The sequence below is a fragment of the Hyla sarda genome, chromosome 10, assembly GCF_029499605.1.
Source record: "Hyla sarda isolate aHylSar1 chromosome 10, aHylSar1.hap1, whole genome shotgun sequence".
Taxonomy (NCBI): Eukaryota; Metazoa; Chordata; class Amphibia; order Anura; family Hylidae; genus Hyla; species Hyla sarda.
Genome location: NC_079198.1, coordinates 50,324,170 through 50,343,862, shown reverse-complemented (window position 1 = coordinate 50,343,862; position 19,693 = coordinate 50,324,170). Strand labels below are relative to the sequence as shown.

Below are 19,693 nucleotides of genomic sequence, written 5' to 3'. Positions count from 1 at the left end.
TATGATCTTTAAAAAAAATTAAAAAAAATAAAATAAAAAAGATTCCTTTAAAATAGCCAACCCCTTTAATTATTTTGCCTTCATTAACCAAAGAAACAAACTTTGACTCCAACACCTGTTGACTAAAGGAATTTCATATACAATTACGCTGCTTAAATATAACATTTAATGTTTATAGTACATTTTTACACATCCATGTACATATTTTGTCATTCATTAGGGGCTATGTACACATTTACACTGATTTATTTTTTGTTACTTGAATATTTGTTTCCTAAATGCAAAATTAAGCAACTTAATATTTCCTACCATGTTGTTGCTATCTGTTAGAGATGAGCGAACTTACAGTAATTCGATTTCTCACGAAATTCTCAGCTCGGCGGTTGCTGACTTTAGCCTGCAAAAATTTGTTCCGCTTTCAGGTGCTCCGGTGGGCTGGAAAAGGTGGATACAGTCCTAGACTATCCTAAGAATGTATCCACCTTTTCCAGCCCACCGGAGCATCTGAAAGCTGAACTAATTTATGCAGGCTAAAGTCAGCAACCACCGAGCCGAGAAGTTCGTGACGAATCGAATTACTGTTCGCTTATCTCTATCTGAACAACTACTTCTTGTTGTTGGGTGTGATGCAGTCACTGGAAATTGGCAAACAGCTCCTTGTTGCTGAGGGCTTATGTCAAGTATATACTTTACTGCAAAGCCTGCTCTGCCTCCTCTTTGGGTGCATTCCCACGTTGATATTTTCTGTTGCAGCTATGTCAGTAGGTAGCAAAATCTGCAGCGTGTGAAGGCATCCTAAGGGTAGCACAGTGTAAAATAAGGCAGAGTTCCAAGTATAGAGAGCAGGGTATTATATACAGTAGTGTAGGCCTAATCTTCAGGGGTTGGAATCACAGCCAGCATCAATATCAGCAGAGGTTAAAAAAAATCTCAAAAGGAGATTGCAGTAAAGGCAGGTTTTCTAGTTTATGGGACTCCAGAAATTCAAACATATCAATGGTAGAAGACAATAAAATGTCTTTAAATGTTTCTTTCCTAACAATACAAGGTAATTAACATTACAATTTACTTGATTTCTAGTCTAATAGGCCACAAAAGTGCCTGAGTGTTATTACCAATTGAGGCTCTGTTCAAGCTTTTGCCAGTCTGTTGGGGTTTTTCGGTATATTTACGAGAAAAAATAAAAGTGTTTATGCAACAATTGTAAATATTTGGACCCAGACAGACCCTACTAAGCACTTATCAGCCATAACATTAAATGGGTACTGTCAGATTCAAAAACTTTATATATGTTGTACATCTTGGCAAAACATTAACCCATCTATATACTTCATAAGAAAATTGTGTTTCCTTTTTATAGAAATCATGGCTTAGTCCAAGCTGAAGCACAGCCGTAGACAAAGTCCAGTAAGTGAGGGTAGGCTAGCACTCCTCTGTGCTCTCTCCTGTCTCATAGGACAGGAGAGTGCAGAGAGGAGTACTATCAGACCATCCACTATCAGAGCACAGAGGAGTGCTAGCCCTCCCTCACTTAGTGGACTTTGTCCATGCCTGTGCTTCAGCTTGGACAAAGCCATGATTTTATAAGCCATAAGTTCTATAAAAAGGAAATACAATTTTCTTATGAAATATATTAGAAAGGTTAATGTTTTGCCAAAGATGTACAACATATAAAAAGTTTGTGTGTCTGACAGTGCCCATTTAAAACTCTATATTGTAGGTACCCTGCCATCTAACCATTAACCCCTTAAGGACTCAGGGTTTTTCCGTTTTTTGCACTTTCGTTTTTTCCTCCTTTCCTTTTAAAAATCATAACCCTTTCAATTTTCCACCTAAAAATCCATATTATGGCTTATTTTTTGCGTCGCCAATTCTACTTTGCAGTGACATTAGTCATTTTACCCAAATATGCACGGCGAAACGGAAAAAAAAATCATTGTGCGACAAAATCAAAGAAAAAACGCCATTTTGTAACTTTTGGGGGCTTCCGTTTCTACGCAGTGCATATTTCGGTAAAAATTACACCTTATTATTCTGTAGGTCCATACGGTTAAAATGATACCCTATTTATATAGGTTTGATTTTGTCGCACTTCTGGAAAAAATCATAACTACATGCAGGAAAATTTATACGTTTAAAAATGTCATCTTCTGACCCCTATAACTTTTTTATTATTTTTCCATGTACAGGGCGGTATGAGGACTAATTTTTTGTGCCGTGATCTGAAGTTTTTATCAGTATGATTTTTTTGATCGGACTTTTTGATCACTTTTTATTCTTTTTTTAATAGTATAAAAAGTGACCATAATACGCTTTTTTGGACTTTGGAATTTTTTTGCGCATACGCCATTGACCATGCAGTTTAATTAATGACATATTTTTATAGTTCGGACATTTACGCACGCGGCGATACCACATATGTTTATTTTTTTATGGGAAAAGGGGGGTAATTCAAACTTTTATTAGGGAAGGGGTTAAATGACCTTTATTAACACTTTTTTTTTACATTTTGTTTGCAGTGTTATAGGTCCCATAGGGACCTATAACACTGCACACACTGATCTCCTATGCTGATCACTGGCGTGTATTAACACGCCTGTGGTCAGTGTTATCGGCGCTTGACTGCTCCTGCCTGGATCTCAGGCACGGAGCAGTCATTCACCGATCGGACACCGGGGAGGCAGGTAAGGGCCCTCCCGGTGTCCTGTCAGCTGTTCGAGACGCCGCAATTTCACCGCGGCGGTCCCGAACAGCCCGACTGAGCAGCCGGGTCACTTTCACTTTCGTAGCGGCGGTCAGCTTTGACCGCCGCTTCTAAAGGGTTAATACCGCACATCGCCGCGATCGGCGATGTGTGGTATTAGCCGCGGGTCCCCGCCGTTGATGAGCGCCGGGACCGACGCGATATGATGCGATGCTTTATATCGTGGGAGCCGGCGCAGGACGTAAATATACGTCCTACGTCGTTAAGGGGTATTCCGGTGGAAGATTTATTATTTTTTTTTTTTTTAATCAACTGGTGCCAGAAAGTTAAACAGATTTGTAAATAACTTCTATTTAAAAAAAAAACAAACTTTACCCTTCCAGTACTTTTTAGCAGCTGTATGCTACAGAGGAAATTCTTTTTTTGAATTTCTTTTCTATCTGTCCACAGTGCTCTCTGCTGACACCTGATGTCCTTATCAGGAACTGTCCAGGGCAGGAGAAAATACCCATTGCAAACCTATGCTGCTCTGGAAAGTTCGTGACACGGACAGAGGTGTCAGCAGAGAGCACTGTGGACAAGACAAAAAAAGAAATTAAAAAAAGAAAAATTCCTGTGCAGCATACAGCTGCTAAAAAGTACTATAAGGGTTAAGATTTTTTAATATAAGTAATTTATAAATCTGTTTAACTTTCTTGTACCAGTTGATTAAAAAAAAAAAAAAAAAAGTTTTCCACCGGAGTACCCCTTTAAGTCATGAACTCCACAAGTTCTGACTTATCCAGTGGTATCAAGATGAGTGCTGTCCTGGTGCAGCACAGACCGCCGCCGCTTTTCCATTAATGCCATCTTTTTCTGTTCCTCTAGCTCAATGGAAATCTCAAGCTGATTGAGGTTTAAGGACCAAAACATTATAGAAATAACTTGCCAATACATTACTTAATTGTAAGTCTACCATTTGCAAAATACATATCTTGACATGTGCCACTGTAATTTAATAATGTCATACACTTTACCTGTCAGTAGTGTTATGTGATGACCGATGAGTGACAAGAGGAATGCAGACAAAAATCTTTGTTCCATTTTTCTAACTTCGATCCCCCGTTAAATAAAGTTTGTATTTTAATATGGGATATATCAGATATATGTCCATAAATTAAACTAGGAAACACTAATAAAATATTAGTACATCTAGCAAAGCTATAAACTGCAGATTTCACTGAAAAGATTCATAGCAAAAGACATACAAATGGGTTTTTATATACTGTTCCATCAGAAGGTGCCCAACTCCTTGAACACCTATTTTAATTGTACATATACTTTACAACATTTAAAGTGGTGCCACAACTAACTACAAAATGCAATTATTGTTCTCCTTTAAATTGAGAGATGTTTCATAAATAGGAAACATTTAAAATGCTTAATTACTCTGTCCTTCAGCAAGTGCAGCCACAGCTGCAGCAGCAGCAAACTTTTCCACTTTATGTTCTTGGCGGTGTTTCTTTAGTCCATATGTATTACTAAAAGCTTCCCCACAGGCTCCACATTTGAAGGGACGTCCCCCTTGATGGGTCTGTATGTGTTTGTTAAAATACTTTAAATCTTTAAAGAGTTTCAAACAACATGAGCAGCGGAGATCTGGTTTGGCATCATGAGATCTCTGATGCCTTAAAATGGATGAAATGTAAAAGAAACTCTTGCCACACTGATCACACCGATAAACCTTTTCACCAAGGTGCACTCTTTGGTGTTCTATAAGATTAGATCGGTAGCGAAAAGTCTTACCACAAGTAGGACAACGTTGAGGACGAGCCACGGCATGCAATCTTTGATGCTCTGCTAAACTGGATGACTGAGCAAAACGTTTGTTACACAAAGCACATTTGTAAGCACGCTCGCCTGTATGCACAACCTTATGTTGACGAAGATACCAAGAATGTAAGAAACCCCTTCCACAAATAGTGCAGCGGTAAGGCCGCTCTTCTGTGTGACAACGCTGATGCCGCATAAGAAGAACAGCTTCCCAAAAACGTTTGCCACATATAGAGCATGTAAAGTGTCTCTTCTGGAGGTGGCTGCGACGATGAAGGAGCAGATCATATGCTCCTGTAAAGCTCTGCCCGCATACATTACAGGCCATTGTGCGTCTAACCAGGTGTACATATTTATGGGTAACCAAACCCAAAAAGTGCTTAAAACTCTGGCCACAAATACTGCAAGAAAACCTCTCACCACTTGGAATCATCGGATGCTCCTCAGAAGTGACGGTCATGATAGCAGCATCTGTTACTGTAACTCCATTTGTTGGTGCTATAGTGCTTGACAATCCATTCTGCTTACCATTAATTTGAATGTTTTCTGTTACTTCTTGACATTGGTTTACTGGGATAAGACATTCTGTAGCTGTTTGGTGAACTAGTTTATGCCACATTAAATTTTCAATAAAACCAAAGCATTTACGGCAAATGTCACAAACATAGGGCTTCTCATTTATATGAAGCTCTTTGTGGTTCATGAGGTGAAACGAGTCTGGAAACTTCTGACCACAGTCTGTGCACCCAAAAGGGAGATAGTCAGGATTCGGGACCCCATCCTGTACTTTGCATGTCAGCTGAAGTCGGTGGATCTGTTTGTGTCTGGTTAGGCTTTGAGGGTAGCCAAAAACTTTTCCACATAAGTCACATTTGTAAGGACGTTCTCGCGTGTGAACTACATGATGTTTGGTAAGATGAAATGATTCTCTAAATCTTTTTCCACAAACTGAACACTGGTGTGGTTTTTCTCCAGTGTGAATGCGTTCATGGCGTTTTAGTGTTTCTCTTCTACCAAATCCACGCCCACAAATATTACAGCAGAAGTTTTTGCTCGCATTAGTTGAAAGAGATGATTGCCTCTTCAGAGAAGACTGACCCATTACACACCCAGTTCTTTCAATAACGCTTATGGTATCTTGGTCAGTCTGGTCAACATCAGTAGAGAGAAAAGATGTTGCCTCCATTGGATCTGATGTACTGGGCTCTTTGATGTTCTCATTTAGTGAATTTTGCAAAAATGTTGGCTGGAGCAAAGGAATATTATGTAACTGCTTATGTCTTAAAAGACTCTGCATAGTAGCATATGACTTTCCACACACATCACACTTGTATTCTGGCCTTTCCCCTGTATGTGTTGCCTGGTGTTTCAACAAGTATGTAGTGTCACGGAAAGCTTTACCACATACTTCACAATAAACTTTAATAGAATCAGAATGTGTCTTCACATGACGTTTCAAACTTTCACGACGATTGAAACTTTTTTCACATACAGTGCAACTAAAAGGCTTTTCACCAGTATGAATAATTTGGTGCTGGTGAAGATGACTTTGCTTTTTGAAAACTTTTAAACACATGTTGCAAGTGAAAGGACCATCATGATGTACTGTTATGTTTGCTTCAGTCAAAGCTACAGGATTTTCAACAGAATTTATGTTTGATTCCGACATTGCAGCTGCCACTGCAGCAGTTGCTGCAGCTGTTTCAACATCTGTTGCTAACACTGTACTGGTACTTTCAACTTCTGTTTCCTCTTTATGGCAACGCCTATGTCTTATCAAACTAGATATATGATTATATGAGCGACCACAAACATTGCATTCATATGGCCTCTCACCAGTATGCACAAGCATGTGCTGCATTAGGTGTGATGACTGTTTAAAAGATTTTTGACATACTGTACAAGGAAAGCGGTGATCAATAAGATACTTTAGTCGCCGAAAATAGTGTTTATCATCTCTAGTGTCTTTTTCACCTTGCACTTCCTGGGTCACTGGAAGGGAACGCTTTATGTTACTAAAAAGAAGCTGGTGGTTAGAAAGATCTACTATTCCCCATTGTTGTGCACTAAATGTTCCATCAAACATAACCTGAGTGCTGGGCCCTGAAGGATGATTGTTGCATTGTATATGTACAGTTTCCGACTTTTTATTTGGAGAGACAGAAGATGGAACTTCTAATTTGAATTCTTTAGTTTTGGAAGTGCTGTCTGTAGTAAGGTGCACATTACTGGTATGGTTTTGAGAACTACATTCATATGAGGGTGGAGTACAAGGGAGAACAGCTGTAGGCTTAGCATGCTCATTGTGGTTGTAGAATTCCATAGGTTCAAAGCGCTGATGATTAAGAAATTCTAGAAAATCAAATGGGTAGCTTTGAAAGTGAATAGCTTCATCGCCTGCATTAGCTTCCATGTCATAAGTGCCCAATTTTCTATTTAGAAAAAAAAAAAAGAAAAAAAAATATTACATTTTGGATTATTATATATAATATTACCAGTAATTATTTTTAGCATACATTTGTTCTAAAATGTCCCTTTTTTTCTAAATATCAATTGCATGACCTTTACTGAAAAACTTTAATGTGTTTAGCATTTCACCAAAAATGGAGCATTAGGGTAGGGTCATACTGCACAGGGGGAAATACGCTGCATATTTAACTATGAGCAGACACACAGGGCTACCCAGGCAGCCCTGTGTGCAGTGAGGTCTGAAAGCGGGGCCAGAAGCAATCTGATTGGTTGCTTTGGGCAACTGCACCACTCTTACTCTACACAGGTTTTGATAAATCTCACCTTGCATTTTTAAAGTTCAGGGAACAGAGCAGTGCTAGTGGTAATCACCTTGCAAAAATGGATACTTGTCAGCACCAAAGAGCAGAAGAGGAGCAGATCCAGAGTTCAGATCAAAAGAAAGTTTTATTTATTTATGTGAAGACTTTCTGTCAGGTGGGTTCATATCACTCGAAACACTGTCTATTTATAAATAAAACTTTATTTTGATCTGAACTCTGATCTGCTCCTCTTCTGCTATCTGGTGCTGACAAGAATTAATTTTTGCCAGGGGATCACCACGAGCGCTGCTCTGTTCACCGAACATTGAATTTCACTGCCCGCACCATGCTGGGGAAGACAGGGAGGATACCAGCTGCCAGCAGACAAAAAAAAACCAATTGCACGTTGATTCTATCCAGATATCATCATCATCATCATAGGTGTTGCGCTTCTAAAGCAACGCCACCAGGTAAGTGGATTCTATGACTCACCGCTACATTCCCTGATCCATCAGTGATAACAGAACCTACAGCTCCGATTTGTCTCTCCCCTCTTTTTTCTTTCTCCACATATACCCTGTATTTTTAGTAGCATAGTTAGAGAAGGCAGCAAAATGGAAGTTTTTTTTTAACCCCTTTAAGAACCAAGCCCAGTTCTCAAGGTTATATATTAAAAATGTATAAAATCTTAATAAAATATATAAATGTTGGTGGAATGTGGTACCGCTGCTATTATCTATTATAAGCTGCTGAGGAAAGGATAGCCATCATGAAATCCAGCAGGATTGCCATCCTGAGGTCCAGCTAAAGAGTTAATACTAGGGATCGACGATTATCGGTTTGGCCGATATTATTGGCCGATATTCGCGATTTTGGACATCAGTATCGGCAATTAACCTGCCGATAATTACCTGCCCACCCCACCCCCGGCCAGAGACCGCCGCCGCTGCCCCATTGCCTCCCCCATCCCTGGCTTTATAAGTACCTGTTCCCGGGGGCCCGGGGTCCGTGCTACCTCTGGCTCCTGCGACGTCCTGCGCAGCCAGAGACAGAAGTAGCACGGACCCACGGGAAGAGGTAATTATAAAACCGGGGATGGGGGAGGCAATGGGGCAGCGGCGGTGGTTGGACTAGGGAGGACCCCAGGACAGGCAGGTGGAGAGAAGCGGGCGGCGGCGGTCTCTGGCTCCGCAAAAGCCGCTGCAGTTCAATGATTTAAAGCACCCGCTTTAAATCATTGATCTGCAGCGGCTTCTGCAGGGCTGGGTTGGTGTCGGGAAATAGCAGATAACTTATACCGGAATATTGGTACAAGTTATCGGCTATCGGCCTGAAAGGTCACAGATTATCGGTATCGGCCCTAAAAAAGTTAATCGATATCGGTTGATCCCTAGTTAATACGGCGTAAAGTTCAGCTTTTTTTTTTTAAATATAATTTTACTAAGCCAGTGATTGACAGATCTGATTCCCACCGGTAAACCATGAGGCGATGACCTCTACATGCTACTACAGCAAAGATACAGACAGGGATACTAGCCGATACTCTACAGGTCCCGCATTACACCAAAAACCTCGGTCGCAAAAACACCGTCATCCGTCCGGAACTGAAACCCTAGACCTTGACTCTGCGCATCGCACATCAGAGCGCTAGGAGTGTCTGCAGCACATCACGGATTGCCAGTGCTCACCGGTAAACGAGTAATACACCAACCCGGCATTATACCGTACAACAGAGGGGGGGGGGGGGTAAGAGGATCCACACACCTAATTATCTCTATAATTTTTCATTTTCAAAATCATATTGGAACTGCTTTTCTATCTATATATAATCTGGTACCAGAAAAGACTGTGAACTATAGCAAACCAATACTACTTTCAGTATAACCACGAAGGACTACAGGTCACAGCAGACCAGGACATAAGCAATTTATATTACCTTACAAATGATATCCATCATTTAGGTCACTGGCTATTATAAGTGAAATGGTATAGATATACCTATTTATTTATTATGTTTGTTTATTTTTCTCGCTGATATATTAATTATATTTTGGACTATTACTGTATTTAACTGCATTGCGTATGCACAGGCTGTTGGGAGCCACAAGGGCCCTGCGACTCCACTATATATAGAACAAGTGAGCCCACCAAACATTAATTTGATTTTCAGCTGTAACATGTAAACTTGGGATTGCATACATTGTTCAATGCTGAGCTTTGACTTAGCATTGATCAGTGTTCGACTTCTTTCACATTACCTGCATTTTGACAGCCATTTTTCTGCTGAAGAGGTCATGAAAAAAATAGACAAAATAACTGAACATAAAGAATGACCAATGTCCGTTATTTTAACCTGTATGCCCTCTGCCCACTCCCTTTCTATAACACGGGGCCACACTGTGGGGGTCGGGCCCGGCCTCTAAGGCTGCTTTCACACTATGAGCATTCATCTGTTATTAAACATGCGTTTTCTGTGTAAAAACGGATGTATAATAACGGATGAAACAACGGGTGCTAATGGGATGAATAAATATTCATCTGTTAAGACCCTTTACAACATCCCTCATGTATGGCCGTAACACCTCTGCCTACAGACTCCCACAGACGGGACTACTACTACTCCCATCATGGAAGAGACTTCTATCCATGAGGGGGTGGCATGCTGCGCACCCCTGCGATGTACGATGTATCTCCGCAGGGTTTTCAAATAGAAGCGCTGCAGTGGCGAAAGATATATAGAATCGTCGGGGGGGGGGGGGGGGGGGTGAAGGTATATATATGTTCCCCTCAGCAGCACAGTTATGTATGTTACCACCGCAACGCATATATATTTTCCTCCTCGCAGTGCTATCATAAGCCCCCGGCAGCGCCTATACAGTGGGGATCAAAAGTTTGGGCACCCCAGGTAAAAATTTGAATTAATGTGCATAAAGAAGCCAAGGAAAGATGGCCCAGACTCATCTGACCTTGCCCCAACAATCAGCACCATGGGTTCTTCAAGCAGTTGTCTAGAAATCTGAAACTGAAAATAGTTGACGCTCACAAAGCTGGAGAAGGCTATAAGAAGATAGCAAAATGTTTTCAGATGTCAATATCCTCTGTTCGGAATGTAATTAAGAAATGGCAGTCATCAGGAACAGTAGAAGTTAAAGCAAGATCTGGAAGACCAAGAAAGATATCAGACAGATCAGCTGTCAGGATTGTGAGAAAACCTAATTCAAAACCCACGTTTGACTGCACAATCCCTGCACGTCAGACACTGGAGTTGTGGTACACTTTTCCACTATGAAGAGATACTTGTACAAATATGGTCTTCATGGAAGAGTCATCAGAAGAAAACCTCTTCTACGTCCTCACCACAAAAATCAGCGTTTGAACTTTGCAAATGAACATATAGACAAGCCTGGTGCATTTTGGAAACAAGTTCTGTGGACCAATGAGGTTAAAATTGAACTTTTTGGCCGGAATGAGCAAAGGTATGTTTGGAGAAGGGGAACAGAATTTAATGAAAAGAACCTCTGTCCAACTGTTAAGGATGGGGGTGGATCAATCATGCTTTGGGATTGTATTGCAGCCAGTGGCACAGGGAACATCTCACGAGTAGAAGGAAAAATTAATTCAATAAAATTTCAGCATATTTTGGATGCTAACTTGATGCCATCTGTGAAAAAGCTGAAGTTAAAGAGAGGATGGCTTCTACAAATGGATAATGATCTTAAACACACCTCGAAATCCACGGGGGATTACATCAAGAGGTGTAAACTGAAGGTATTGCCATGGCCTTCACAATCTCCTGACCTCAACATAATTGAAAATCTATGGATAGATCTTAAAAGAGCAGTGCGTGACAGACAGCCCAGAAATATCAAAGAACTGGAAGACTTTTGTAAGGAAGAATGGGCAAAGATACCTCAAACAAGAATTGAGACTCTTGGCTGGCTACAAAAAGCGTTTACAAGCTGTGATACTTTCCAGAGGGGGAAGTACAAGATATTAACTCTGCAGGGTGCCCAAACTTTTGCAGATGCCATTTTTTTGTTTTCTGTTATTTTGAAAGTGTATAAATGATGGAAATAAAATTAACTTTGGTGACATATTATAAGAATGTGTCATCTGAAATTTGATGCCTTTTGGAGATTTTTCCATCTTTCCTAGGCTTCTTTATGCACATTAATACAAATTTTTAACTGGGGTGCCCAAACTTTTGATCCCCACTGTATATGTTCCTCTTCGCAGCGCTATCATAAGCCCCCGGGAGCGCATATATATGTTCCTCCTTGCAGTGCTAACATAAGCCCCCAGCAGCGCTATGAATGAAAAGTGTTCTACAGCAGTGCATGTGGCTGGCCAGATGCACTGCTGTAGAATACTTGTCATTCATAGCATTGCAAAGGCATTTGATTATAGAAGCGCTGTGGGGGCCAGACATATGGATATATGTCTGACCCCTGCAGCGCATCTATATACAGATGCAGCACTATGAATGAAAAGTATTCTACAGCAGCGCATAGCGCTGGCCACATGCACTGCTGTAGAACACTTTTCATTAATAGCGCTGCCGGGGGTTTATGATAGCGTTGAGGTGGGGGGGGGGGGGGGGAACATAAATATGCGCTGCCGGGGGCTTATGATACCGCTGCGAGGAGGAACACACATATATATATATATATATATATGCCCTGCGGTGGTGAACATATATAAATGCGCCCCGGAGGGGGAACATATATAAATGCGCTGCGGAGAGGAACATATATAGAAGTGCTGTGGGGGCCAGATTTATTACACCCCCCCCCCCCCCTTCCAAGCAATTCTATACATATTTCCCCACCGCAGCGCTTCTATTTGAAAACCCCGCAGAGAGCACTGAATGGCTCCTCAGTACCGGCCATTCAGGGCTCCCTGTGGTGAATCGCAGGGGAGTGCAGCATGCCACCCACTCCCCCGTTTAATATCTTCTGATTGCATCGGGTCTCAGAAGTGGGACCTGTGTGATCAATCTCTCAGCCCCTGTACTACAACCCCCATCATGGAACAGAGTCTGTTCCATGATGGGGATAGTAGTACAAACACTAATGTAGCCTCCCCAGCCACCGGCAGACTCCAGCAGCCGGGAAACTACTACTCCCATCATGGAAACAAATCTGTTCCATGATGGGAGTAGTAGTAGTCCCTCAGCACTGCAGGAGTCTGCTGATGTCACCTCTTCTGAGCATGCTCAGAAGTAATGACGGATATTATAAACCAGGTGCAAATGGATGACATAAAGGCTCATCCCAATGGCACAGACTTCAATGTTAAAAATAACTGCGGTTAATTTACCCGTTTCTTTTGACGGAAGAAAAATTAGTGCATGTGCCGTTTTTTTATTCAGTCACAATTAACGTCTGTTATTCATGATGGCCATAGCGAGTCATAACGGATAATCAAAAAATCCCATAGACTTGAATGGGATTTTGTAACGGACGTTTAACATCCGTTTTTAAAGCTTTTCTAACTGACGTTTATAATGGATCTTTTAACAGATGAATTTTATAGTGTGAAAGCAGCCTAACAATGGCTGGAACCCGTGGCTAATAGCGCGTGGCACTGATCGCAATGCTGCGCGCTAATAATCCTTTAGATGCGGCATTCAAAGTTGAACGATGCGTCTAAAATGAAAGTAAACTGCTCCCGGCTAGCTCAGTGAGCTGTTCGAGATCGCCGTGGCGAAATTGCGGCATCCCGAACAGCAGGAGGGCCCCTACCTTCCTCCTCGCTGTCCGATTGCCGAATGACTGCTAAGTGCCTGAGATCCAGGCATGAGCAGTCAAGCGGCAGAATCATTGATCAATGGTTTCCTATGAGAAACCATTGATCAATGTAAAATATCAGTGTGTGCAGTGTTATAGGTCCCTATGGGAGTGAAGTGAAGATCGATCATTTAACCCCTTCCCTAATAAAAGTTTGAATCACTCCCCTTTTCCCATAAAAAAAAAAAAAATGTGAAAATAGAAATAAACATGTGATATCGCCGCGTGCAGATATGTCCGAATTATAAAAATATATCGTTAATTAACCTCTTCAGGACACAGGGCGTATGGATACGCCCTGTATTCCGAGTCCTTAAGGACCGAGGGCATATCCATACGCCCGTGGGAAATCCGGTCCCCACCGCTAGCCGGTTGGGGACCGGAGCCGGATGCCTGCTGAAATCATTCAGCAGGCACCCTGGCACATCGCCCAGGGGGGTCCTGAGACCCCCCCATGTCGGCGATCGGAGAAAATCGCATGTCAATTCAGACATGCGATTTTCTCCAATTCCGGGCTGATCGGGTCTCTGGTGACCTGATCACGCAGAAAATAGGGCTGATCGGAGTTGTCAGCAACAGCCCCGATCAGCCTAAAGGATTGGAGTGAGATTGCAAAGCTGCGATCTACTCCTATCCCCTGCCATTACTCAGAACGGAGTTATGACCAATGGCAGTGCAGGACAGGGGGTTACCATGGCAACCCCCCGTTCTGCCCGCCCCTGGATGTCGAGGGGCTCTGGGAAGAAGATGGAGGCCATACCTGCAGGAGAAGATGCCTGGGGACATGGGATCTTCGCTGGAGCCTGCAGGATCCTAAACAGGTAGGGAATCAACAGTGGGGGGTGGGGGGGGGGGGGGGGGAATTGAAAGTGAAAGTAAATCGATCTTTACTGTGGCAACCACTAGGGGGGCCAAACTGCAACTCCCAGCATGCCCAGAGAGCCAAAGGCTGTCTGGGCATGCTGGGAGTTGTAGTTTTGCAACATCTGGAGGGTCACAGTTTGGAGACCACTGTTACAGTGGTGCCCAAACAGTAGCCCTCCAGATGTTGCCAAACTACAACTCTCAGCATGTCTCGACTGCCCAGGCATGCTGGGAGTTGTAGTTCTGCAACATCTGTCGCTTCAGATTTAGCAATTTTCATGACATTTTTGAAAATTGCTGCTCTACTTTGAAGCCCTCTAATTTTTTCAAAAAGCAAAAGTATGTCCATTTTATGATGCCAACATAAAGTGGACATATTGTGTTTGTGAAGAAAAATAAAATTTATTTGGAATATCCATTTTCCTTACAATTAGAGAGCTTCAAAGTTAGAAAAATGCTAAATTTTCAAAATTTTCATGAAATTTTGGGATTTTTCACCAAAAAAGGATGCAATTAACGCCGAAAACTTACCACCAAAATAAAGTAGAATATGTCACGAAAAAACAGTCTCAGAATCAGAATATTCGGTAAAAGCGTTTTCGCGTTATTAATTTGTAAAGTGACGGTGATCATAATTGCGAAAAAGGGCTCAGTCCTTAAGGTGAAAAAGGGCTGCGTCCTTAAGGGGTTAAACCGCACGGTCAATAGCGTACACGCAAAAAAAAAATCAAAAGTCCAAAATAGCATATTTTTGGTCACCTTTTATATCCTGAAAATTTTTTTATAAAAAAAAATCGATCAATAAGTCCTATCAATACAAATGGTACCGCCAAAATCACAGCAGAAAAAATTAGCCCTCAAACCGCCCCATTCACAGAAAAATAAAAAGTTATAGGGGGTCAGAAGGTGACAATTTAAAATTTTCGTGCATGTAGTTATGATTTTTTTCCCAGAAGTATGACAAAATCAAACCTATATAAGTAGGGTATCATTTTAAAACGTATGGACCTACAGAAGATAAGGTGTCATTTTTACCGAAAAATGTACTGCATAGAAACGGAAGCCCCCAAAATTTACAAAATAGCGCTTTTTCTTCAATTTTGGGGCAAAAAGGAATTGTTTTCCCTTTTGCTGTAGATTTTTGGGTTAAATGGCTGATGTCATTACAAAGTAGAATTGGTGGTGCAAAAAAATAAGCCATCATATGGATTTTTAGGTGCAAAATTGAAAGGGTTATGATTTTTAAAAGGTAAGGAGGAAAAGTGCAAAAACGGAAAAACCCTCCATCCCCAAGGGGTTAATGGTCATTCTGTCAAAATAATGGATATGTTCCATCCGTTATCACCTGTTATTTCATCCGTTATAGTCCGTTGTTTTATTTCCATGTTCTGAGTACGAGCAGTTCAAATAATGGATTACAACGGACGTTAAAATAACAGGCACTAACCGATGCCAATTGTGAACATCCGTCACCCATGGACTTCAATGTTAAAATTTTAATGGTCATTATTCCACCATTATTTTTGATGGGACAAAAGTTACCGCATGCACAGTATTTTGTGCCGTCAAAAATAACAGCCGATAGTCATAACGGGACATAACTGGTGCTGCAGGATGGTCAAAAAATCCCATTGACATGAATGGGATATTTTGACCGCCATATTGGGGACTTTCAGATGAGAGTTCATGACGGAAGATTTTGCAGGGTGACAACGGTAGTGTGAAAGGGGCCCACGGCCTGCAGAGGCTTGCTGGAGCATCAAAGCACCGACTGGACTGCGAGGAGGCAGGTAAGGGCTCTTCCTCCGTCCACTCAGCTTATCGGGACCCACGATTGTCCCAATCAGCTCCCTGAGCTAGCAATGTTAAATCCCGCAGATCCTGCATAGACACCGAGATCAACTTTGATCGGGGCATCCAAAGGGTTAATGCTGGGCATCGGCTGTATCGGCATTGTCTCACATTAACTGTGGGTCCTGGCTGCTGATGGTATGAAGCATGCTCAGCTTCACACTGTGAGAGCGGGACCAGGGGGTACAGGTACGCTCTTGGTCTTTAAGTACCGGATACCAAGGGTGTACCTGTACACTAGGGATTGACCGATATCGTTTTTTTAGGGCCGATACCGATAATCTGTGGAGGTTAGGGCCGATAGCTTATACCGATATTCCGGTATAAGTTATCGGCTATTTATCCCCCGCGACACCGCTGCAGATCATTGATTTAAAGCGGGCTTTTGCGGTGCCATAGGCCGCCGCCACCCGCTTCTCTCCCCCTGCCTGTCCGGGGGTCCTGAGACCTATCACTGCCACCGCTCCCCCCGCCGTGCCGCACGGCACCCGCCCCGGCCCCATTGCCTCCCCCATCCCCGGTTTTATAATTACCTGTTCCCGGGGTCCACTCCACATCTGGCTCCGGTGGCGTCCTCCTGAACTGTCACTGTGCGCACAAACGGTGACGTCACGTCGCGCACGTCACTCATCATTGCGCACAGCATAACGCAGGACGCAGCAGGAGCAAGAAGTAGCGTGGGCTCCGGGAACAGGTAATTATAAAACCGGGGAGGCAATGGGGCCGGGGCGGTGCGGTGTGGCGGGTCGGTGGGGGCATTATCGGCAAGGTAATTGCCGATACCGATAATGCCCAAAATCGTGATTATTGGACAATAATATCGGCCATACCGATAATCGGTCGATCCCTACTGTACACCCCTGGTCCTTATGAGGTTAAAAAGGTGGGATGTGCTGGGAGGCAATCAGCCAAAGATATATGAAAACATGGAATGCAGGAAAGACATTACCCATGAGACACTAAGTTTAACTGTACGGTATTCACTGTGACGTATTCACAGCAGGATTATAACTTGCAGATGCTATATGAAAAATTTACAGTGATAATATGGTGGTCTTTGTGGTAGTCATATGCAGTGTCAACATATTAATTGGAATACTCATTGCATCAACATTCTGCAGCAATTCACAGCGCTTTCATGATATACAGTGGTTATGACATGGCTAATAAGGAAGCAGGTTCAGATAATACATTTATGGTGACTGTGCTGCTGGGACAGTTAGAGAGACTTGTCAAGCTGTCTAACTGCAAGATTCTCTTTGTTTTCTACGCAACTAAAGCCCAGGATTTTATTTTACCAAAGCAATATGAGAAAATAGCAGTGATTGGTTGCTATAGACACCAAAGAGAATCTAACTATAAGGCATCTTGATAAATCTCCCATGTACCTAAGCCTACAGCAGTGTTTCTCAAGTGTGGTCCCTCAAGCACCCCCAACAGGTCATGTTTTCTAGATTTAAGGAAATGTTGGGGGTACTCAAGTCTTTCACAGGTGATCTAATTATGTTAAGTGAATCAGGCATCACCACAGAGAGATAAGGAATATGGGCTTGTTCCTCTGATATTTCAGAAGTCTAACAATGTCCCTGTTTTATAACTTACATTCAGTTCTGTTCCAGTGGGGTATGAAATAGTCTCCTGTGTGTGCAGCCTTTCCCTCCCCCTCTCAGCTGCCTTTCGTCTTGGGAGCCATCTCCTCAGAGCTCAGTACTGCCCAGTCCTTCCCTCCCCTCCCCTTCAGCTGGCTGCCGAGTCCTCTACTCCGAGCAGCCCTTATCTTCCCTCTTCTTATCCTCAACTGAATGCTGGATTCCGAGTCGTCTGTATTGTGTGCAGCCCGTCTCTTGCCTTCTTCTTTTCAGACGGCTGCAGAGTCCCCTCTATATAGAAATGTCTCAGCTCTGATCCAGAAGCACCAGGAACTGAATTCTACTGCTTCCGGGTCAGTGCTGCAAGGCAGTATATGAGCATGCTCAGTAGAGGTCCTAGGACAGGCATAGGCAACCTTCGGCACTGCAGCTGTTTTGGACTGCATTTCCCATGATGTTTTGGCGATGGGGGTAGGGAGGAAAAAACAAACCGAGAGCTTATCAGTGAGGTGATTCTTGCTCTGTGGGTGTCCAAAAGCAAAGTATAGTGCTGTCATTCCGTAGGGCCTAATGTGCTCCATCATACAAGGCTGAATTTGGTTTCCTATTCAGCCAGCTTCTTATTTACTGAAGTTGGTTTCTTATTCAAGCATTTTCTTATAAATTACTATTACAAAAAAACTTATTTCATCTACAGTACACCTGTTTTTCATACATAAATGATGAATATCAATCACTGCAGTTGTCTGGCAGCATTAACCCCATAGATGCTGTGATCAATCCTGATCACGGCATCTATGGTGTTGACGGGGAGGATGCTCACCAACGGCGGCGGCGCGATACGATCACAGGTCGCTGATGGTTGTGACCTCCTGTATGCCTTCTACGGAAGCCTGTGAGATCCAGCCAGAGGCTGCAGTGTGTGCAGCTCATCAGGTCATACTGTGCTGCAGTATAACCATTGCAGCATAGTATAACCTGTAAAAAGTGAAAAATAAATAATAAAAGGTTCTTCTTGTATGTTTAAAATCTTTAATAAACTTTACTATTGAAAAAAAAAAAAAAAAAAAGTTCTTCAATAAAAGTATAAACTAAAAAAAAAAAAAAAAAATGCCTCTTTCCCAATAAAAGCCCTGTATTATCATTGAAAAAAAATTCATACATATACTAGGTATTGCCATGTCCGTAATGATGTGTACTATAAAGCTATAATGTAAATTATCCAACACGGTGAGCACCATAAAAAAACAACAATAAAAAAGCGCAAAATTCATCATTTTTGGTGAAAATAGCAGAATAAAAAAGATTAAAAAAAGGTAGCATGTATCGCAAAAATTATCTCAATAAAAATAAGCCCTCACTCAATGGCGTCGGATGAAAAATAAAAAAGTTACCGCTGTCAGAAAATGATAACGCAAAAAAGGGAAAAAAAGAACTGTGCTCTGAAAAGGAAAAAGAACATACAAAGCTACATAAAATGGGTATCGCCATAATCGTACCGACCCACAGAATAAATATAACTTAGCTTTTACTGCATAGTGAACACCAAGAAAAAAATTATTAAAAAACTTCCCAAAATGTTCCCGTTTTTCACAATATGTTGGATTTCTTCACAAAAAATGCTGCATGTGTCAACAAAAATGCACCACTTATATACAGTGATGGCCGTAAATGTTGGCACCCCTGAAATGTTTCTAGAAAATGAAGTATTTCTCACAGAAAAGGATTGCAGTAACACATGTTTTGCTATACAAATGTTTATTCCCTTTGTGTGTATTGGAACTAAACCAAAAACGGAAAAAAAGCAAATTGGACATATTGTCACACCAAACTCCAAAAATGGGCTGGACAAAATTATTGGCACCCATTCAAAATTCTGGAAAAATACCGTATATACTCGAGTATAAGACGACCCGATTATAAGCTGGGGCCCCTAATTTCACCCGAAAATCCCAGGAAAAGTTATTGACTCGAGTTTAACCTCTTCAGGACATAGGGCGTATGGATACGCCCTGCATCCCGAGTCCTTAAGGACGCAGGGCGTATCCATACGCCCGTGGGAATTCCGGCCCCCACCGCTAGCCGGTTGGGGACCAGAGCCGGATGCCTGCTGAAATCGTTCAGCAGGCATCCCGGCATATCGCCCAGGGGGGTCATTATGCCCCCCCATGTCGGCGATCACCGCAGATCGCTGGACAATTCAGTCCAGCGATCTGCGGCGATTCCGGGTCAATCGGGTCTCCAGTGACCCAGTGACCCGGAATTACTGGCTGTTCGGGGCCGTCTCTGACGGCCCCGAACAGCCAGAGCCTA

At 42.3% G+C, this 19,693-nt stretch overlaps 1 protein-coding gene across 1 annotated transcript; it reads right to left on the bottom strand.

Annotated features, from left to right (window-relative positions):
- Positions 1–490: 490 nt before the first annotated feature.
- On the bottom strand, positions 491–17,700 carry ZNF865 (zinc finger protein 865). The gene is made up of 2 exons (XM_056543259.1): positions 17,394–17,700; positions 491–6,948 (listed from the first exon to the last, which is right to left on the bottom strand). The coding sequence occupies exon 2, from the start codon at positions 6,927–6,929 to the stop codon at positions 4,125–4,127; it is 2,805 nt and encodes a 934-aa protein (XP_056399234.1). The 5' UTR covers positions 6,930–6,948; positions 17,394–17,700; the 3' UTR covers positions 491–4,124.
- Between the last annotated feature and the right edge of the window lie 1,993 nt (positions 17,701–19,693).